The following is a 23,693-nucleotide window of genomic DNA, read 5'->3' on the forward strand; positions in this document are numbered from 1 at the left end:
CCCCCCCAAAATTGGCAAATTAACTTTCATACTTTGTGCAATTTTATGGTCAATAGAAACGCAGCCACTGACGGAAAATGTTTCGTCAACACGACGCCTGGTTTAACGCTTTGCTTTATGTTCAAAGTGTTTTGTTTCAATAAAAAGATAGACTTCATGAACAAACTGAAGTTTATTAATGCAGCTGAAATAGATTCTGTACAGGGAAACAGTGAAGTCAGACCAGCTGAGGAGCCGTCTGTAACAAGACTGAGATCTCAACAACAAACTGTAAACTACACGACGGCCGCCTCTAATCTGACTCATCTGCTTCCAGGACTCTGAAATTAACTGAATTAGATTAGAAACGGGCCGATCTCTTCTCAGCAACAGTCATGAGATTAAAAACAAACATCTTAAAATAGTGTTTAAAATATCCACGTTTGGTTAGTGCACATAACAGACCGGGAGCTCTCTCCACCCGGTTCAACCGCTTCCACTCCCAGATCGGCAAGAACAGGAATGTCATGGAGAAGTGACGTGAATCCTGGGATTAGGACGTAATCTGTCTGGTACAAAGTAACGTTCAGGGTGGTGCAGACAGTCCGCGGAGCAGAGGAAGACCGTGGAGAGGCTCTTATGGCACAGCTGATGCTCTCAGATACTCGGATGGCTTTTCGTCTCTCCAGCCAGCTGCTTCAGTCATCAACAGAAAAGGCAGCAACGTGAAGATGAAGAAACGACTTCAAACGTTTGAGTTACAGCAAACACACACATAACAAACACGTGGGATTGGTCCGAGTCCAAAGGCCGACTTCAGTGTCAACCAGAGAGAGGAATAAAGCCGAGCAGCTTCTCTGACATGAAGCTAAAGTGCATCGAAATTTACATTTTTGGCAAGAAAATCATCCTCAACATGTACCTGAATATGAAATGTTTTCTGCTTTTGTGCTTTAACCAGATGAATTAAAATAAGTGTAAAAATTCAAGATTAAACGAGATGTTGGCACGATCATACCAGTCGATTTGGCAATGGCAGCAATACTGCAATCGCATGTTGCTTATTAATATCATGAGATAAAATCTGTTTACCTGGGGATAAATTATGCAAAGTAGCAGATGAATGATAATCAGGGTGGTCGGCTGCTTGGAGTTTCTGGCTTTATGGAGATAATTTTAGCTTAAATAAAGATGTTACAAGGAAAGTTTTGCTTTTTCTACTGTGGATTACAATAGTTAGGTATCAGCTTAAAGGTTTTGAAATTTTCTTAGATCATTATTTGAATTTGTGATTCTAAAAACTTCTTAGAAATTCTGCATCGTTTCTAGAAATCTGATCTATCCAACGAAACGAGACAAAACACCTTGTTTCGTTTGTCTATTTTGAACAGTCCTGAAGTGAAAAAGAAGAGCGCCACCTATCACTCCTACAGAAGTATTGCTGTTTTGAGAGTTTAATTGGCAAGCAGCTGACTGCAGATTGACTACAACTGCAAACAGCCCAACTAATCAATCAGCTAATATCAACAAAATAGCAAAAAAGAGAGTTTTCTAAAAATGTAGCAATAATTTATTCCATATTTATCAAAATAACATAACATTCTATGGAACAACTGTAGATTATTTTAACAACAGCAGGAAGAATTGCTGTGTTTCTGTTTTAAATAAAAGTGATTTGATCACAATGTACTTTTAGATTAAATTTTTTGCAACGCTTTAAGAGACCCATAAGGGTCAACGCCTACAGGCCTCCAGACGGCTAACTTTTAAGGCTAACAGATGCTGTTATATACCTGTTTGAAGGAAATTTGGCCACTTGGTGCTTTAAACTTAAAATATTAAGTGCTAATTATGAACAAATAGTCAAATTGAATAATGAAAAGTTGCAAAACATAAAAGATAAATGCTCTGTGAGCAGAAAACATGCTGGACACGGTTCGGGGTGAGCAGAAACTCTCTGCAGGTCGTCACCTTTTGGCTCCTCGGCGTTTGGACCCGAGCCGATCCGTCACACACTGTGCTTACATCAACATCTACAGAGATGAGATTCAACTTCCAAACAGTAGAAAAGAAATATAAGAGCTTTTCTGTGTCTTTTTTCTTTTAAGGAACTGTACAAGATTATTTAAAATAAAAAAAGCCAACAATTAGTTATACATATTTATAAGACAACATTGTTTACGTTATATTACTATAAAGAATTGCAACTTGTGTGATATTTTAATTTACTACAGTAGGCAGTATTCCTTTCTTTAGAGTGTTGAGTGTTTCTGTTTTTAATAGTAGATGTATGAAACTATTGTGATGGATTTAAAATCATTTCCTATTTTGTGGTTTAAGTTTTGGCTACTAGAAAAATCCTGACCTTTATTTCTCTGTAATAGCAACAACTGCCCACAAGATGGTGCTAATTGACCTGTAAGATGCTTGTGACAAATTAACTTTAAACTAATCTCAGACTTCATCTTCACCAGACTGAGTAGCTGTAGAGCAGAGAACGTCTTTTCCTCCTCTTCATCGTCCACAATTTAAGGAAGCTCATCTTTTTCCAACCCACTGAAAAAAAAGGAATACTGCATTTTCTCCTTCACTACTTTCTTCAGCCTTTGTTCGCATCGCTAGTGTGCATCCTGCAGGGGAATGTAGGGGGGGGCCAAGTGATGGAGGTCCGGCTAGGCGGGCCCATCCTTCGGAGAGGACGGAGTCTGGGACACGGAGCTGGAGGACGAGGAGGCCGAGCTCTTCAGAGAGCCCAGCGTCTTGCTGAACCACGAGTTCTTAGCAGCTTGGATTTCCGTCATCAGGACGCCCCGCTGATGCTCCAGCTCCTGCAGGACACAGAGGGGAACAGAGTAAACAGAGGCAGAGAACAGAACCAGAACCCTGACCGGGCTTCCTAGTGTTTCATTATGGATGCAAATGTAGTTTTTTATTAAATTTGCAAACAAATAAAAATTTGCATTTTATGCAAAAAATACTAAATGTTTGCCTGGGATTTCACAGACATGTCAGTAGTTATTGAATAAAAGAACAATATTCATTTTATTCAAACATAAACCTATAAAACATTTTTACATGTGGTCTTCAGCTGATCTTATCCAGCTTCACATGTAAGAATCAGCCTCCACAGATTTACTGCATTAGCTTGTGTAAGAAAAATTTGGATTTTTATTGTAATTGTGGGCAAATAAACCTCAAAAAGTTTTTTTTGTTCCCATTTAATTTTTCCCAGTGAGGAACAACGATGCACTGCAGGAGAGAGTTACTGTACATCCCTTTTCTTAAAATAGATTTCTTCTCTGCCTGTGGAGCCGCCGGCAACGATTATTTTAAGCAAGTCGGGTTCTGCTCACCTGGATTCGGCACTTTGCCTCCACCAGCTGCAGCTTGGTCTGAGCCAGCTCCAGCTCCAGCTGCCTGAGCTGCTCCTTCAGCCCGTCCTTCTCCTCGTCCAGAGGCTCGCTGGACGTCCCGTCGCCGCCGGGGGACGACGCCTGCAGGGAGCCCACGGGGCTGAACAGGTCTCTGCAGTGTTCGCAGCTCATCACTTTATTCTGCACAAACAACAACACATCTGCTTATGGCGCTGATGTAAGACAGGTGAAGAAGTTCTGCAAAGCAGGGAGATTAGATGCAAGATGCAGAGAAAAACAGCTTCAACTTGCAATTGTACAAAATCAGGAAACATCAATATAGACAGTTTTATTATCTTATCATCTTCTGAATATTTTCTGTGTAGCATCTCCTTAAAGACGGCAAAAACACCAAACCTTACCAAGTATTTTTTCATCTAGTTTCTACTGCAAATAACCACAAAACAAAAGCACCAAATCTTACCAAGTATTTCTGGTGGAAATGCCTCAGTACACTAGAATAAGAATAAATTAACTTACAGGTAACTTTTTAGCAAGACATAGGAGTAGACCTGCTGCAATAAACAACAAATCAACCAATTGCATGACAGATTGAAACAAGCTCCATAATTTCCATTTGCATGATTTATTGTTTTTCTCTTTTCTCTCTTTCCACCAAAAACTGGAAGACAAAACTCTTCACTTTCATGTTTTGGTCCCAACCAGCCATTTTTTGAAGGAACATTTTGTTCACAATGACTTCATAATTCATTTAATTACCGTTTCTTTTGTTTTGTTTGTGTTTTGACTATTTAAAATCTCTACCAGTTGCAGTGTTAAATTTATTAATGTCTGACTATATGTTCTTATGTCATTAAAATGGTCTCAAAAAAACAATATTAATCAATATTAAACAATTTATCGTCCAGAAATATAAGCTATCGTGATAGGCTGATGTAGGAGATTATCTTGAGTAAATAATTCCCAAATATTGATTAATATACACAAGTTACACTGACCAATTATTTAATTAATAACAAAACATTTTCCCATGTTATAAGTGAACAAGTACTTTTTAAAGCAATATTAAGGAATCATTTACTGAAAACAAGCTCATTTATTTAACTAAACAGTAACTTGTTAATTAGATTTGTCTCATTTTCAATGTACTGAGAAAACTAGAAACTAAACTGAAAATACTTGGCAGGTTTTTGTGTTTTTGCAGTGTATCAGTGTGATCCACTGTTGCAACACATTAAAGTGTTAAGAATCAAATTTTAAAAGTCTGCTGCCTCCCAGCACCTGTTTGATGAGGACAAAACGTTTGCGTGGGATTATTTCTGCATTCAAGCTCCTCGTTGCTGTGATGGTTCACAAAAATCCTCGCAGTCCCACTCAGCCCATTTGTGTTTTTTTAAATCTGAAATGTAAACGTCTGGTAGCTTCATCTGTGCGTTAGCCGTGTAGAATCTCACCCTGACGATGTCGAGCTCCTCTTTAGTCGCCGCCTGCTGTTTTTCCAGCCTGGTGCTCAGCTGGGAGCAGATCTGAAACGAGGCGAGGATGAGGAAGATGAAGAGGAGTTACACAAGTTATAAACACAAGTATAAATTAAACAAATCCTTATGCAAATAAACCCAAAAAATGCCTCATGAATCTGCAAACCTTCTCCACAGTTGCAGTAACATTTTATGGTCGTCCTGTTACCTGTTTGTACTCGGCTATGATGGCGGAGGTTTTCTTGATCTCCATCTCGGCTTTCTCCAGTTCCCGCCTGAAAACCTCCTTCAGCTAAAGGAGACAAAAGGAGTGATTAGAAAAAAAACTACAAAACAAAACACTGTTATGATGAAACAATAGATCCTCCATTCTTGCTGATTTATGTACAGAAACTTTATTTATTGTTGTTAAATTTGTCGATCATTGAAACAAATCAACAAATTAAACAGAATAAAGGATAGTTTATCTGACACATTTTTCTCCCCTCCAGATTTTTTGTCTTTTTTCCACCACAAAGAATAAAAACTTTCCTTAATGAAACATCAGACACAGAGTGACACAGGGTCAATTATATTCGATACAAAAGATGCTCAACAAAAGTAATTTCAGCTGTGAAGAGGAAGGGAAATTATAGCTGGCTTTGTAATTTGCTATGAATAAATATCTCCAAAGTGTGGCATGCACCTGTTTTTCAGACACATAACTTTAAAGAACCACCTTCTGTCTCAACAATCTTGAAATTTTTGTCCATTCTTCTTGGCAAAAGTAGCTAAAGCTCAGAAAGTATGAATGCAGAGTATCATTTATGTCATATTATGTCATATTTGCGTCTGGGCTTTAACTAGGCCACTCAAACACATGGAGATGCATGTGTAGGGTTGCTGAAATGTGAGTCTTTAGCTCATCCACCTTCTCATCAACTCTGATCAGCTTCCTTGCTGCAGCTAAAGAAAAACATCCCAACAGCATGGTGCTGCCACCACCCAGCTGGGGTCACTGCTTTATAATGTCAATGTCAATTTTATTAATAAAGCACTTTAAAAACAGATATTAACTACACCAAAGTGCTGCACAGCATTCATAAAACACAGATAAAACACATAAGAATAAAACACACATTGAAACAGACAAAGCAAGTAAATTACAATGTCAGGCCTTTTGGAAAAGCTAAAGAATAAAAACTAAGAAGTGATTTAAAGTGTTCCCGACTGTCAGCAGATCTAATGTCAAAAGGTAAGTTATTTTCACACCTGGTAGTCCATTAAGCTCGTTTTGATTCACTTTCACACTGAACTCTGCCAAATGAAGCAACAAACCATTTGGAAAACCTGTTCCCCTCCTCGCCTGTGGGGGCGCTGCAACAAGATGATCTGAACTGAAATAAACTGAAATCAGTAAAACTTGACTGAGTTTTTGAAGTTGCAACTCTTAATTTATCCAATTCTTGATCAAACCAAGAGCAGAACAGTCTGCATAACAAGAATATCTGATTTCTGGCTGATTTTGACTCAATGTCTGCTGTTAAAGTAAAATTGTTCCGGGGTGAAAACATGACTTTTAGTCATCTTCCTTCACCCGAATCAGTTTTCTCTGCTCACTGAATGCAGCCATTAACAGACGTTCTCCTCCTAAAGACGGGAACAGGGAGGCCATTCATGCAGCTTCACATGAGTGACTCAGATAATGCCTGAGAAAACAGGCTTTGTTCAGCGAGTTGCAGCCGTTAGCTGAGAAGCTGGACGGTAACCCAGGACGTAAGGCTACCTGAGCGGTCTCCTCCTCATGCCGCCTCTTCTCCTCCTCCGTCTCCACCAGCCGCTGTTTGGTGCTCAGCAGCTCTTTGTTCAAAACATCGGCCTTGTCTTCAGCCTGATCGAAACAACAGCACACACGTTATACAGTTACCTGATGTCCAGCATGAAGTGCAGGGTGACACTGTTTTCCTAAAACCAAGTCCAGGTGTTGTTACCTGGTCCAGGTCGTTCCGCAGGGCGATCTTACTGGTGACCAGCTCATGTGCCAGATCGTCGTTCTCCTGCTCCAGCCTCATGCTGGCTTCTTGGAGACGCCGGTTCTCTCTCTACACACAACACACACACACACACACACACACACACACACACACACACGCACGCACGCACGCACGCACGCACGCACGCACACACACACACACACGCACACACACACAATAACACACTCATTTAGGATCAATATCAGGGCATCTGCAGGTTTCAGAAAGTCAAATGTAAGATTTTTAAAGGTGTTTTTAATGCAACCATGAATGAAACTTATGACAGAAAAAAACTATAAATATGTCTTGTCATATTATCTTATTGCAAAAGTGGTGAAATCTCCAGGTCTGTTCAGCGGCTTCACTGTAAAACATTTGAGCCGCATTTAGTTGTATCTACTATTTTCTGTATCAAAATTTAGCCAGTTTCAGATTTTGACCTAAATGTGAGTTTATGAAAGATAAACTTACAGTAATAAGATGTTTTAACTTTTTATTAATTTTGTAAAACCTCCAAAAGTTGAATAAACTAGAGTTTTTAGGTCAGCACTTAAAAAAACTGAGACTATTTCCCAGAATGCTTAGCGGCTGTTTTTGTATCCAGAGATGGAAGTGTGTTAAATTGATCTGTTGTGTTTTATTAAGGAAAATGTTTATTTTTATTTCCTGTTCACACTAAATGTTTCTGAGCTGAATTCATTGTGATGTTTAGTAAAATTCATTATCAGATCAGAAATTTTGTCTATACAATTTGAAACAAGAATTTAAATTATTCTAAATAAAATAAGTAGATATTTTAACTTGATATTGTGAGTAAAATAATAGAGAAATGCGTCTCTTTAACTGGTGAGGGCAGATTTTTTTCCTCCATGTTGTAAAATAATTATTTGGTTTAAATTTCAGCATTAAGTTAAAACTCACAATTCAAGATTAATGAACTTAAAAAAACAAAGTTAAGACAACTTGTGTCTTGTTGTTAAATCGACTTCATAAACTTTAATATCTGAGTTAAAACCAAAACAATTTTCTTGTCGACTTAAATTACATTTTCAAGGCAGCAGGTGGATTTTTATGATCAAGTTAAACCACCTTCAGATGTTTTACAGTGTTTGTGCCTCTCCCTCTCATAAGGCTGTACAGTCACAAGCTCAAATGTTACTTTGCACAGAACGCTCCTCGCCTCATCTGGTGACAAAACGCACTAATCTGCCAGTGGAACTAGTAATTTTTCATCAATATTACTTACTTCATATAAGCTCCTATAGTAAACTGAAAAGTTACTTCTAAGTTAGTTTTGTCTTATTTAAAGTGCACTAACATATTAGTGTTTTTCTTTTAGATATGTGATGACAACAGCTGTGCCCAGCTTGATTTTTATTTTTTTGTCAATGTTCCTGGCAGCAGCCATGTCCGCACCGTATCCTTAAGTCCCTTTACGTCCCATTAGTGGAGTCTCATGACTGCCAGGCTGCCAGTAAACGTGTCACATGACACAGATCTGATGAGAGCAAGAAACTATTGTCAAGGATCGGTCATCTGACCCTGATTTCCCTGTCACTTTCAATATAATCAGATTTTCTAATGCTTGAGTGACACTAAACTTACATAAATATTCACAGATATATGCAGGAGAGACCTGAACTGATGGCTCAGCTTTCATATATATAAAAGTAAGTGCAGGGAGATCATCAACCAACACCAAACTTAGTCATTTTTGCTGCAGATACACATGCATCAAATTGATATTTTTTCATAAAACTCTTGTTACCACTGTCTAATCAAACCACTAACAAAACAGAAAATTATACAAACAGCAAAACTCTAAGCGTATTTTACTGAGAAGGTGTTTTGGAGCAGAGGAAGCTTACCGAGCGCCTGTCCGCAGTCAGAACGTCCACAGATAGAGCGACCAGAAGCGCTGACTAAACTTCAACACATGACCCTGACAGCCCCACTTCCCAGCCAGGCTTTCTCTCTCAACAGACTCACTTTTCCTTTTATAAATGCCTCTATGTTCCGTTGCTTTGAATACCAAAAGCATGACGGAAGAGGAGTAATTTACCACACTTCACATTCACACATGCAAAAAACAATACATACCCTCACCCGTGAAATCTTCCAACTCCAAAGAGTTTTTTATTTTAATTAAATTCTGTAATCTGCACCAATAAAGCAGGAGGGCTGTGGATTTTTCTCGTGAGGAGTAAAAGTGATTCCAGAGCAGCCAGGTCAAGCCTAACATCTTATCTGCAACTAGACCCTTCCTTCCTTCCTTCCTTTCCTCCTTCCTCCCTCTGCTCCACAAGTAGGTGTTTATCCTGCAGCGCATCGCCCTCGTCTCTGGGAGAAAATGACCACAATCAACTCTGCATGTTTGTCTATGCTGGTTGTTTCTGTGTTGCTTAAAGACGATTGGTTCCAATGTAGAAAACATGTCTGCACTTTAGTAACTTATACTGCCTTCTCTCAGTTTAGTCCGACATTCAACCAACCCTCAGCAAGCAGATTAACAGTTACTCATCATGAAAATCTTAAAAAATGTTCATTGTAACGTAAGAGCAAGTTTACCAACTCAACTATAAAATGAGTAAGAAATCTCTCTAAATACACTTTACATCCAATCTCAACATATTATTGAAGGTCATTTCACAGGCAATGAATTCAAGTCAACAATTCTTAAAAGATGTACCAACAAAAGTTAAAATATTTCAGCCTTATATTTACTGTGATTACAACATTATTTGTCTTGATCAGTTCAGGTGAGTTCACACTTTTGTGGATATTAAAATCATAGCAAGTAAATTATTGTCGATGACGGTTGATGAACAGATGACTGATGGAATCATAAATGGACTAAATTTCTGTATCGCACTTCTAGTCACTCTGATCACTTCAAGCATTTTACACTAGAGTCACAATCACCCAAGCTGTCAGTTTTAACCAAAAAAAGTTAAGACTGATCAAAACGGAGACAAATGTAACTCAGTCAGTCATTTGATGCATCACAGGTTTGGAAAAATCCATGACAACCGACATGCATACAGATTTACATGAAGCTTAAATCCACTGAAATTACTAACCAGCAAATTTATTCTATACTTCAACAAAAATAATAATTATAGATCAACAAGAAAACAAACAAAATGAATAAACTAATAAGTTCAAATCAAAGACTTAAGCAAAACAAGCAAATTAGAAGCTGGAATCGAACCAGCAGCTTTCGGATTGCAGGACGACTTCGCCTCCCGTTCAGTGGCGCTTTAACTAAATGGTTAGCTGGAGGTGAGGATAAACAATCGGAAAAGAGGACAGAGAGAAGGATTAACAGAAGGATGAAGGGATGGATGGACAGAATGATGGATGAATGAAAGTACAGATGGTCGGACATACGTACAAACGACATAAATAGCAAATATTAATTTCTTTGGGACAACCACCTGCCAAGATTAACTCAGAAGTTTTTCTTTATATTTTGGAACAGCAAACAATTCCCAACATGGAGATATCATGGCTCATCCTCCATCTTTGAGATTCTGCTCTTGAATTTAATGACAAACCATCCAGAGAGCCTTAAAGCATCAGCAGTACTAACTTCACAGGAGATTAAAAAGAAATTAATTCATCCCATCAGAAACCTCCTCATGAAATCTTACAGGTTTGTAGTCGGGACAAAAGTTTTTCCATGTCTCCGTGTTTAAAGGCTACATTTTATTTTCTCTACTTATCCAGACCTGGAAAACACTGAAATCAAATGTAATAATTTTACAGAGTTTGTAGGAACTTTGGTGGTGAGTCCACTAGTATGACTTGCTTTAATTAAAATAGAGAAAAGTAAGAAAATCTATGAGCAGAACTAAAACATCTGCCTCATCTCTTACATTTCTACCTCATCACGAACAAAGATGTTGCTGCTGAGCTTATCTGACTCAAGGCAGAATAATCTAAAACCTATTTTTAAAGATGTTAGAATCATCAATGACAAGTGAGTCACACTGGAACCAAAAATACTTTCACAAACGGCACAACACCGTCTAACAAAGCAAAGCCGTTTCTAATATTAGAAAAAAGAAAAAAAGATTTCCAGTATAAACCCAAAGATAAATTCAGCAGCGACAGAAACACCGTCTCTGTCAGCGTTTAGATCAAGTTGAGAGTTTTCAAACCTGGTATCGATCGATGGGGTCTTCTTGTTGCAGCTGGCTCTCTCTCAGCGTCTGATACTCCTTCTCAAACTTTTTCAGCTTTTTGGTTGGAACCTGAAAAAAATAATAAGGTTGAAAATTTAAATGTTACTCTGTAAATGCTGTTTTATTAAATGTCTGCAGGCTTAATAAAAGGTTAATTCATATTTATTCAGAGGACAGAGCAGCTGCTTCTTAGCATTAATGTGATTTTAATGTCTTTGTTCTGAGACATGATTAATGATTTTATGCGAACATTAAAACGATTAAAGTTCCAGATACAGTTTGGCTTCTTCCTCAAAGTGAAACCCGTCTCTAAGTTCCCACCATTTTAGACCTACAGTACTGGAACTTGATGCTTTTCTTCAGCAGCAACAGTGACAATAAGTTCATATTCAGGCTTGAGGAGCTAAATATGGGATAACTGTGAAATCAAAACTGGAAAAACTTCAGACTGTGGAAGAAGTTCAAACAATCGATTGAAGGCTTGCAGGATGTATGCCTGATCTGATGTGTCTGAATAACATGGCTGAATTAAAGGTTAACAAAAATAATAAAAATCCATACACATTTTTATCTCTAAAGAAAAAATGTTGAAAATTAAAACCTTGTATCTTCCTTGATAATTGTGAACCAATCTGGATTTGTATTTCCCGAAAAATGTAAATAAAACCCATCAAAGTACGAAGCTGTAAAACGTAAAAAAGTTTAAAGTGTATTTTCTTTATTTGTCTTCTGACTGTATTCTCTTAATTTTGAGTTGAATGTTAGGAAATTTATTTTTCACAAGTATTTTTCACCCATCTCCATAGCAACACTTTTGGGTTATATAGACATTCAAAAATGGAACAACATAGATCTGAACTCTAAAATTAAAGTGTCTGGCTCTAAAAAAAATGAGCTGTACATCTTTGAAACAAAAATAAAGCAACATTTTTAACCAGGAACCGCAGATTACCATAAAACACCTCAAGATCAGCTAAAGTCAAACAGCACAACACCTGCACCTGTTTACATCCACAGGTAAACGCAAACATCTACTGCAGATGTTTCCACTGAAGTCGTTTCACACTAAACAACTTGCAGGTGTAAAAACCTCCTAAACACAGATCATAACTTCTCTACCCTGCGCCTCGGTCTGTGCTGCAGGTAGACGGTGATGCCATCTCCCCTGAGTGGAAACAGCGTTGCTACCGTCGAGGTTTGGGATTGCATGGCCGACCCGGTCACATGACCTCTCTTTTGAGACCAGGATGTGTTTCATTTCATCCTCTCACAAGCTGCATTTGAACCCAAGGAAATGATCTGTGTTATATTTTTGTCCTACAGTAAATTTCATCAAACACCTCGAGAGCAAGAGAAGTGATTTCATTTCATAAGATGAATTTACAGAGTCTTTGTTGCTCTCTACTTTTCCAACAAACAAAAATAAAAATGATTGCTAAATTTCACAGATTTGCCAAGAATCACCTGGTGACCAGAATTGGTGCAGCTTAGGAAACTGAAACACTTTGACACGATGCTATTTGACAGATTACAGGTTGTTTGCAAAGCAGCCAATCAAGGAGTGCCATTCATTCGCTGCTGATTGGCTGCAATGCAGATATGAGGAAGCTTCTGTTTTAGTGCCGAGATGGTTTCCACTGAGGGAAATTATTATTTACCATCATTATTATCATTATTTTTTCTCTCTGATTCATTTTTACATTTTATTTATAATTATATAACAGATTAAGAAGAATTTATAGCTGTACATTGGAAAGGAATTGGTAATTTTTCTGATGCTGCATGTTTGATTATTTACAATTGTCTTTATTACCATTATTATTATTATTATTATTATTATTATTATTATGATCATTATTCTCTTACCTTATGAGTTAGTTTGTAACCATTTTGCCTATGCAACATAATTTATTTGTTGGCTCTTTGTCCCTGTATATTAAACAGGAGCATGAATATTATAACATGGTTTTAATTACACATTTTTGATAATTATTGAGTCAGTAATAAATATGTTAAATTGAGATAAGGGGTGGGATTAAATAAGTGTTCACGTCTTCCTGTTCCTTTTCAAACAGAAAACTAGAGGTAAACTTATTTTGAATTATATTTTGTTAAAAACTATTAGCATTTTTTGAGGGGCTCTATAATCTTTGTGGATTTTATCTATTCGTGCGCAGCTTCCAGGATATAAACAGCATCTCTGAACCTTTTCAAGGCTAAACCTGATTTTAAACTTTAAAAAAAGTCCTAAAAATGAAAGAGCACATTGTGCACTTCCAATATTCATATTAAGGTCAGAAATTTTTTCTCTGACTTCATAAGATTAATAAAAGTCCTTGAAATGTTTCCTTTGTATAAATTTACATTTATCTTCTACATTAGCATCCTAAGAGATAGACTCAATGGTAAAGTTTCACTCTGGAGTTAACAGCTGAATAACTTTTTCTAATCACATTTTGTGTTTGTTTTAAGGTTTGTTTCTACTGCTCTGTGTTAATGCAATACTTTGCAATGCAGACGCCCTTCATTGATAAACCGCTGAAGCAAAACGCAGTGTGCAATACGTGGGTCTCCACACTGAGCTGTTGGTTCACCGTACGACCTAATGACCCGAATCGTAACGTCACAGCTCATAAATCAGACAAACAAATTCCCCTCAGATACCTGAAAATTCAGCCTCTGCTGGATGACTGACTATCACTTTCTTCTGCACCATTGGTGATAAACTGAACAGAGATTTTCCCAGAAGCCATTGGGACTTCTACGGAGCAAAAGGTCTGACTAGAGAGAAGTTTTGAACCTCAACACACATTTATAAGTACGACCAGTTCAACTGACTCTTGTGTTTTGCCCTCATGGTCTTTTCCATTTGTTCCTGCTGAGGTTTGTTTACCTTATTGAGTTGTGCCATGCTTGATCTACATGCAACAATATATCTAAATGCAACAATATTTCAATGTGGGTGTCTACTAAATGCAACTTAAAACCTTAAAATAAAACCCAAACCATCCCTACAGTGCTTTTAATTGGAACCGGCTGCTTTATATTGTTGGTTCAAGATTATATTTAAATTATGAAGCTTGCATTTCACAGGAAGTGATACCAAAGGAGCCTTTTAATGATGAGCAGATAACATGGTTTGTTTATCAGCGCTTAGTTTCCTTTTGTGAAACACAGCATGACGACAGAAAATTAAAAAAACCACCAACTTCCCTTCGGCTCATTTCTTCAGCTGAAAACTTTGACTTTTCCTCCTTTTACGACCAACTTACCAGGATTCTTCTGCAAACATAAACTTCATGAACCACGCACAAGTCTTTTCATATTTTACAAACTTTAAGCGCTTTATTTTAAAACTTGACTTCCCCTCTATGGGCTGGAAACACATTACTATATGTTTCACATTTTATCTTACCTGTGAAATCTTAAGCTGCTCTTATATGAGTTAATATATTTACAGAAAGACAAAATTACATTTAAATACATACATTTAAATGCATTTACAAAAAATCTTGCATTTTTTCTAAAGAAACTGTTTCCAGGCTTGACTTTTCACTCTACAATTCTTTAGTGTTTATCTTTTCCTTTTACTGTTCCAGCTCAGTGACAATTTGGTTAAATAATATTTTTGTACAAATTGAACTCGTATGAATTATATTTGAATTCATGTCTTTGAAACTAGGAAAAGGAAAGGAAAAATCAACAAACAACAAAATAAGCTACTACAGACAGCTTGAGGGCAGATTCATATGTTGGTGTTTGTGAGCATAAAGTTTTATTGTAACGTATGAAAATGTCTTCTTTTACGGTCAATTTTCTCATTTTATGTTCACCTTTAAGCATGAAATACTGGCTAATGTCAGGAGATTGTGCTAAATTAACATTTGCTCTCTGTGAATGATTGTCCTGCATCTTCTATCAGGATAATTTGCTTCAACTACAACAGTTTTTTTTTTTTGTAAATAAGAGAGAAACTGTTTGCAGCCGCAGCCTGATCAGTATTTTATCCTCTTTTTCATCCACTACGTGTGTAACATCAGCCTAAAGTTACTTTGTAGGGCTCAACAACATATTTGAAGGAATTGTAGCCGTATTTTAATGCAATGAAAGATGGCGTCACAGGATGCTTTGAAAGCTACACAACTGTAGTGCAGTAAAGCCTTTATAAACAAAGAACTGACTCAGTGGAGAAAAGGAAAACTTTATTCTTTTTCCATTCACTGCTGTGGTGAATTACAGGGAGGCTATGTTCTCCACAGGTACATTTAAAGACCATGTATGGCTGCCGGTTTGCTAGGTATCCATGCTCATGCATTTAGGAACATTTCCTCCTTCTCACTGGATAAATTTGGAAGTGAAATCTTCACTTTATGAACTCAAATTTTAGACTTTGGCTTTGGGAGAATACTGTAAAAACCTGCATTCCAGATGTGTTAAGGTAAAGGGATTTTATTTACTCTGATGACAATCAGAGTGTTGTCATCGCTCTGATTCAAGGTTTGTTCTCAACGTGAAAATTAATTCAACCATCATGACACACAAGCCTGAACATAATTAACTGATAAAGTTGCAAAAATAATGAAATATGTCTTTTAATTTTGAGTTATCATGAAGGCCAGAACAAATTCAGCACATCTAAGTGGATCTGCTGTTCTCTGCTGCAAGAAGGGGAGAAACATTCGGAGAAACATCCTTTAGTGAATATAAGTGGTATATTTTTTCCTTTGGTTAGAGGTCTGGTGACTGCAAATCTCTTACCATGTGATTCATATACATCTCATACTTCTGTTATGCTATAAACAAAGGATTTTCAATTTGATTATGTTGTTATTCTTTGCAATGGTCCAACCCTTTAAGCAGTTTTTGGGATAAAAACAGCAAAAAGATCCCAACAGAAACGTATCAACTTATAATCAAATGAGTCTTTGTAGGGTTCCAAGGTTTTTCTGTCATTTTTACCAACATGTTCTAATAAGTAAGACCTAAAGTATTCACTGAGACATCCTTCAAATCTCTGACATACTTCAGACAAATGAAGCAATTTCATGACGTCATTTTTATTTCATTTTTAGCCCAGTATTTTTATCCACAGTGGGGATGTATATTAGTTTTATATGAGTCACAGGGAGTCAGAATTACACAGGGAGCGACACGTTTCTTCATCTTTACTTCACCACCAAACCTTTCATTTTCAAGACATTTCTAGATTTCCATGGACAAACTAAATTAGAGCTGCACATCTTCAGCAACTCACATGACATCTATATGCACATGTAGCTTCAGAGGATAAAAATGCTTCCTCAAATGCTCCATTTCCAGAACATTTGGTGAGATAATGAGAGGTCAGAAGGTCAGCACTGATAGAGGACACACAATTAAAAGATAGAAAATGGTACCAGGACCACTTTTAGCTTCCTGACCTGAATCCCTGATGCTGAAAATGGGACTTTAGTCCCAAAACTCCTGGCTCAGATCTCAAATCACGTAACAAACAAAGCAAAACAATATGAACTTAGTGCAAGGAGAAAAACTTCAACATGACAGAGAAGCCTCAATGTTTGAATATTAAAATAAGGACAAAGCCACCTGGAGATTAGAGGAGAAAAACGAGGTCAAAGAATTAAATTACCCACGAGAGGGAAGCTCAAACCCGTGCACACAATTACTCAATTTACCCCAAACGTCAGAAACTGTTCCTGAAACATGAACACCCACACATTCATTCAAGAGTACGCAGCGTCAACCACGTGGAAAGAAATACATAGTTTCATTAAAAATGCATCTTTCTAAGAGCAGCTCTACTGCAGTTTTCTGAATTAAATAAAGAGAAAGACGAGAGAGAGACGAAAACGAAGCAGACCTACCACAGGTCTGAAAGAGCGCAGCGGTTTAGAGTGAGCGACCAAACAAGCCAAGGTGTCCTCCTCGCCTGGACGATCCACTACATGAGCGTCGTAGGCCACCATGATGGACACCTCCTGCATCATCTTGGTTCCTGCTTGCTCCGAGCAGCGAGGAGGAGTGGACGAAGAGGAAGGAGGGAACCAAGTGGGGAAGTAAAGAGTCCGTGCGCGGCTGAGAGGTTTTGTTTCTCTCTGAAAGCGCAGAAGGCAACTGGCTGCCTTCAAGAGTCCCACAGAGGCAAAGCCACGCCCACTGAGGAGGAGGAGGAGGAAGAGGAAGAGGAGGGAGAGAGCAGCACAACACACCTGTTTGTCTCTCCCTCTCCGTAACGCTAGAAGTGCGTGACAGGAGGATGAGTTTGCTATTTCTTCCTCTCCACTGAGCACTTCCCTCTTTCTGCTCACTCTCTCTTGTTTGTGCTCCTCCCTCCTTCAAACGCTCTTTTGAGGCTGCAGTTTTTTCTGTTTCCTGCTGCTAGTGAAAATAAAGATAAAGGCCTGTTTACACAGTTACACTCTGTATAAGTGTGTATGAGCCATAGGAAGGAAGTAGTCACATCAACCGCAGTGACTTCTGTTACATTCCCACAGAAGAAGGCGCAGAGAGAGAAAATTCAAAGCTGTCAGAGCTCCTGCAGGATCCCAGAGGAATCAATTAAAGCTTTCAATAAAAGAGATCTGATAACAGCTTCCCAGTCTGCTGTTAGGAAATAAAACATTTAAGATTAAAGAAACAAACCGGGAGAAGTCATTTCCATCACCAACATAAACTTTTTCCATCATTAAAGCTGTGTGTAACTTTTATAGAAAATATTTCTTTACCAATTTAGTTTCTTTACAAATCCTCCAACCTTTGCAACTAAATGCAAAACAAACTTCGGTTGCAGCTAATAAACTAAAACTGATCACTTTAAAAGTGGTTAAATGTTCTGTAATGATCTATATTAGCCTAACTTTTTATGCAACAAAAAACCTACTACCCTTTTATCGCCAATGTAAATTCTAGTTGTTACAAGGTTGTCCAACGTGTGGCTTAGGGGCCATTAGTGGCACCTGGTATTATTCTTGACTGCAATTCAGAAATATTAAAAAGTTAGCTCCTGAGCACAGGTGGTTGGTGCAGGTGGTTTATTTTTAATCGCGGCAGAAATCTTGGTAAAATATAAAGTATTCATCCTTAAATAACCACACAAATTTATTTAGCTCCAGCCACACAGTGTCAAATCCACAAAACCTTTCTTAAGTTTTGGCTCTACAATTGTTTTCATATCTCTTTACAATAAAAAGCACATCTGATTACATTTATTTAATTAAACTACCAAGTTGGTAAAATGAAACATCACATTGCAAGTTTTCATTAAAAATATAACAGATTTTATGACGATTTTGACACACGTGACAGAAAGTTTGTACACCTCAGAGTTAATGGGTCAAAATGGCTACACATGTTTCAGTGTGTTTCAGTGTGGCGTTCTATTTGCTACACTCATTTGCTACACTATCTTTTAATATAAAAGACTTTCAAAAGTAAATTTACATAAAAGTATCTCTAACTGGCTTCATGTGAGTTTGGAGTCGCCTGATTCCTCTGCATAGTTCCTGACTAACATTCTTGACCTTTCCTGCATGGGGTCAAACTAAAATCAGCCTCCAGCTCCCTCCGCATGTTTGTAGGTTTACATTTATCTTTAGATCTTGGAAGTTTAAAATATTACCACAGCGTCTGCGTCTTCACCCGTGACTCAAAGTTAAGCTTTAAGTCTACGGTTTTTCAACACTCCTGACTCTTATTTTGAGTTAGTTTGAAAAAGAAACAAAGGTTTATTGAAGTTTAGATTCCCAGATGGTTGATCAATCAACCCTGTAAACAGGAAATCAATGCAAAGACTTTCATCTGCTTTTTTAAAGTCGTCACTCTGGTTGTGGGTATAATGGATTTTTCAAAACGGCTGAGAAATTCAAATTCCTCCTAAAATCCGCAGAAAGCTTAAGCCACTCCGCTACCCGTTGTGTTCATCAAGGAAAGGTGCCGAGAAATTCTTTCGCAGTTTTAAGCTGCTTATGGAGTTCAGCTGATCCGATTTAAATGCTGACAGATGGAAATATGGGGAAGAAATGGTGAGGAAAAGCAATGCATCTTGTATAAGATGGTCTGTCTTCTAGTGGGATGATGTTTGAGTTTTACATTCATACTTTATGAAAAACAAAAGTACTTTCTTAGCCTTCATAAAGAAATTAAAATTTTCAGCTACATAAGAGATTTAATGTTATTTATTTGCCCTGTGAATTAGTACTATAAAAAACTGAACTAAATAAAAAATAATTGTATATATTATTTTTGAAAGTAAAAGCAGACAAATCTAACGACATTCCTACATGCTGCTGATAAAAATAATAATACTAAAGTCGCCCTCAGGAAGGCAAAAAACAAGGAATATACAAGAGTAAAAGTAAGGAAAGGAAGGAAGGACACATAGGAGGATGTGAGGTAGGATACAAAGAAAAGTATATAAGAAAGGAAATGAGGAAAAGAAAAGATAGGAAAGAGAAAGGAGAACACAAGGAAGGAAAGAAATGAAGGACATAAGGAAAGTAAAAATACCAAAAAAAGAAGAAAGACAGAAAGAAAGGAAAGCAGAAATGAGTTGGGAAGTAAGAATGACAGGCAACAAGGAACTATATAAGTATACGAAAGAGGAAAGGAGAAAAAATGAAAGGAAGAAGGAAGGAATGAATGATTTAAGGAAGAATGGACAGACCATTTCGACATTGGGATAAGAATAAATTCTGGAATACAATCCTTTTATTTTCTCCACACTTATCCAGACATGGAAAATAAATTCCAGATTGTTCCAGAGAGTAGATTATGATGCATGTGAAGCTTTCATAGACAGGAAACGTGCATGGGTGTGTGAATGTGTGTGTAAATGTGTGTGTGTGCGTGTGAATGCGTGTGTGTGAGATGCTGTTACACTGCAGGCTGATGTGACCTGCTCTGACCTGCAGGGGGCTGAAGTTAGATGGATAAGACAGAAGTGAAAACAGAGTGAAGAAAAGTGCATGAAACGCATGACAGGCATTGTTTCATCTCCATCTCTATCCGACTCACTTCATGCCGTCGCATCCACAGGGAATATTCTATTTAAAGCTTGAAAGTGGTTTAAAAATATAACAGACGAGGGGCATAAATTCATGAGGAAAGTTTCAGGCAGCCACAGATGTTTTTTCATGTTTATATCATTCAATATGTGTTCATGATCTGTATTGTTTTTAAATCATGAGTGTAAAACTGAAGGCTGGTATTGGTTTGTGATTGTTAGCTTAACTCCACAGATCCAAAACTACTTTTCTGGCAAATTCAACTAGAGCTCTCTACGGATGAGTACAAAAATCTGCCGGCTTTTATTTCAGCTTTCAACATCCATCTGTTAAGGAACGTGGAGGATTTTAATATCTTGGCAGTTTGCAGGGATTACATTTCTATAAACAAGAAAATGTATGCAATAAGGTCCTAATTATTAGTGAAACAATAAAAGTAATTTCTTTTGCAATTTCCCCGTTTTTAGCGTAAAATGCAACGCCCTGCTTTATTTAGAAAAAAAAGATGAAGTTGTGTTTAATCATGCAGACCGCCTTGCTTAAGACAAGTTGAATAAGGATGAAAAAGTTGGACAGAAAATCCTAATCATCCACCCAATTGCATGTTATATTTGCATTTCTGTTTGAGAAAATGGCAAAAAAAAAACTTTAGTTAAAAGGAACTCAAGTTTCAGGAGTCAAGAAAGAAAAGATAAATAAATATAGAACAGATACAATGACGCAAGAAGAAACGGAGAACGGAAAGATAAAGAGAAGGAGATACAAAGTATAAAAGATACGGCTTTTTCTTTATCTCGCCTATTAAGTAGCATGAAGGAACACTTCAGTGAGGAATCAGGAAGTGTTTTTTAATGTTTGAGAATCCAGAATATTGTTAAAATATTAACCTAAGCAGTGCAGACAAGATAAACCTCAGTATAAACCAATATTTAACCAAATCAAGGAAGCAGGAACTGCAGGAAGGCTTGGAAACGGCGTGATTTGACTTTTTACTTTGATTCAAAAAAGGAATGTGTTAGAAAGCAGCATTTGCTTCTCATTCATGAGAAGAAGGCTGACAAATCTGCATATTTATGCATGTTATATGTTTTTACTTTTGTACACATTGTACTTCTGCAAGATTTCACAAGTAAAGCCAGAGATAAGAAGTGAGTCACAGAGTGGACATCCTGTATGTACTAAAGCTAAGACACAGTCACACAGTGGGTGATACAAACGCCTAGAACTTGTTACTCTAGACTGGAGTCTTGTACTTTTGTGTCTTGCCTAAAAGGGAGCAAAAAACTCCTTTAAAATCTAACAAATGGAGAACATTCCTGGTTATGCACCTTTTCCTTCTCCTATCCCATCAGTCCCCACCCTGCTGACATACACACATGCATACATATCAAGAACACGCTGTGCCGCTATGGTCTCTGGTGATTTCAGCAAATTCCCTAAATACCAGCAGCCTACTTTCAGCAGCAGGATGGTAACATGCGCCTGAGAAAATTTAATGAAAACAGACACTGATGTTCTGAGAAAAAATAGGTCTCCTATTTCATAACTGAAGTGAAGAACAATTAAATTAAAATGTAAAAGAAAGACGGTAAAGAGTATGTCTATTTTTTGTTTTTTTGCTTATTCTAATGTTAGATGTTCAGTTTTTTCCTATTTTCTAAATGCATTTCTTTAAAAGAGTTACTGCACTAATACTTAAAGGCTCCAAAAGAATGCAAATAAAGCCATGTGAGTTATGAATTAAGAAGTCAGGACGGTATTTAGAGTGTGCCGAGTTTTTATTTCTTAATTTCATAGTTTAAAATGAAGTTTAGCACCAAACAAAAGCATTTTGTTTTCCTGTGGTACCTTGATGTTGCAGGCCTGCTCCATTAGCCGCCGCGCGTTCTCTGCAGCTCTGTAGCGCTTCGGTAGCTGGACCCGGAAGAACTTGAGAGCCCCCTCAAAGTCCGCCTGCAGGAGGTCTTCTTTGGACGTCTGGAGGGAGACAAGAAGAGGTGGATGAGACAAAGCAGCACAAACACCAAGCTCAGAGACTCCACAACGTGTCTTCTTCTGCATGCAAGTTGATTAACAACAAGGTCAGAGTCATGCAGGTAAACACATGAGGAAGCACAGTTTCTGTTTACATGAACAGCAAATACTTTATAGAGTAGAACAGTAAAAAAGGAAAATGTAATCTCTTTTTATTGAGAAAAATATAAACATTTTACTGATAATATAATGAAAAACATAACATTTTAAGTGTTTTTGTTCTAGTTTCTAGTGCAAATATCTTAGTAAACTTAAAATAAGAAAAACAACTTACAAGTAACTTTTCAGCAGAGTATAGGAGTTTGTTTTAAGTCAATAATTCCTTAATATTGATGTAAAAGTACTAATTATAACCAAATTAATAATCTGCCAGTGGAACAAGACATTCATCGCATATTATAAGTCAAAAATTCTGGTCCACTGGCAGATTATTTCACTCATAACCAGAACCTTTTAAATTAATATCAAGGAATTATTGAGTTAAAACAATCCCCCCATATCTGGTCGAATAGTTACTTTTAAGTTAGTTTTGTCTTGTTTCAAGTCTACCAACATATTTGCACTAGAAATTACACCAAACATCCTCGGTATGATTTTGTGTTTTTGCACTGTAAGTCACTCTCTAATGTCCAGAGTTTTCCTTTTCTACAAGCACTGTAAAAACATCTAAAACATTGTTTGATCCATCTAATAAAATCTCAGTAAAAAAACCCTCAAATTTTGCAATGTGGCATCTGGAGAAGTTCAAGGGGTAGAGATACTTTTGCAAGTAAATTTTAAGGAGCAAGCTTATTTTTATTTTTTACTTTGCTAGAATTCTTAATCTTTCAAGTAACTGTATTTATATATTTATTTAACACAAAGAAGGCATGGGCAGATTTTTGGGTCAGTTATTCGAAGAAACATGTCTGTTCTTGCTTCTGTAAGTTTTTAAGTTAATTAAAGACTAGATGTCATGAAGAGGAGGAAAGCAGCTTCATTTTCATCTTAAATTTAAGTCTGAAGGAAGCAGAGTCATTCTGCATGCACCTGTAACCGCAGAGAGGGCAGGACAATACGGCTGAAAAACATAAAAGCATTTTATATCAGTCAATATCAATAACTATTGATTAGTCTTTTGTTTTAAATATCTGACATACAGCCAAACTGGAGGCGTGACGTTCCAGTTAATCCACAGTTTTCACTCAGCGCAGTTGTTTTTCATTTTTAAGAAGTTATGAGGCACAGTGGTGAAACTTAAACTGCTGCAGCACAAGCTACTCAACAGGTTGTTGCTAGGTAACCACAAGTTACTCAGGGGGTCGTTGCTAGGTAACCACAAGTTACTCAGGAGGTCGTTGCTAGGTAACCAAAGAGTGAGTGAGTTAGTTGATGCCACCAATATTGCTTAGCTTCCCGTTAGAAGTTGAGCGGCTAAAGATTTTCCTCTGCCTACGTCTCCCAGAATGCTGTGCGGTTCTGGATCGGAGTTCAGTGAATATCCTATCTACTGAATATTCTGTCAGACACATTATCTATTGATATTGATCATGTCGTGTGTTTATTGCGATACATATTGTTACTGATTTATTCTCCAGTCCTAATCGCAGATGAAATAATGGGATGAAATTTTGCTTTTTGTTTCATT

The 23,693-nt window shown here is 37.3% G+C and overlaps 1 protein-coding gene across 3 annotated transcripts in view; it reads right to left on the reverse strand.

Annotated features, from left to right (window-relative positions):
* Positions 1–153: 153 nt before the first annotated feature.
* rabgap1l (RAB GTPase activating protein 1-like) overlaps positions 154–23,693 on the reverse strand; it is a 112,728-nt gene continuing 89,188 nt past the window's right edge. For 2 of the 3 annotated variants that reach the window (XM_008406579.3, XM_081606158.1), the window contains 8 exons: positions 21,881–22,009; positions 11,007–11,099; positions 6,802–6,912; positions 6,597–6,701; positions 5,040–5,123; positions 4,808–4,879; positions 3,333–3,533; positions 154–2,807 (listed from right to left, as the gene is read on the reverse strand). In XM_008406579.3, coding sequence (XP_008404801.1) covers positions 2,652–2,807; positions 3,333–3,533; positions 4,808–4,879; positions 5,040–5,123; positions 6,597–6,701; positions 6,802–6,912; positions 11,007–11,099; positions 21,881–22,009 — 951 coding nt within the window. In that variant the 3' untranslated portion in view covers positions 154–2,651. Of the gene's footprint in view, positions 2,808–3,332; positions 3,534–4,807; positions 4,880–5,039; positions 5,124–6,596; positions 6,702–6,801; positions 6,913–11,006; positions 11,100–16,894; positions 17,160–21,880; positions 22,010–23,693 lie in introns of those variants that run through there. The other variant, XM_008406580.3, reaches the window with a different exon arrangement.

The sequence above is a fragment of the Poecilia reticulata genome, chromosome 4 (assembly GCF_904066995.2).
Source record: "Poecilia reticulata chromosome 4, P_reticulata-male-v2, whole genome shotgun sequence".
In the NCBI taxonomy this organism is placed as follows: domain Eukaryota; kingdom Metazoa; phylum Chordata; class Actinopteri; order Cyprinodontiformes; family Poeciliidae; genus Poecilia; species Poecilia reticulata.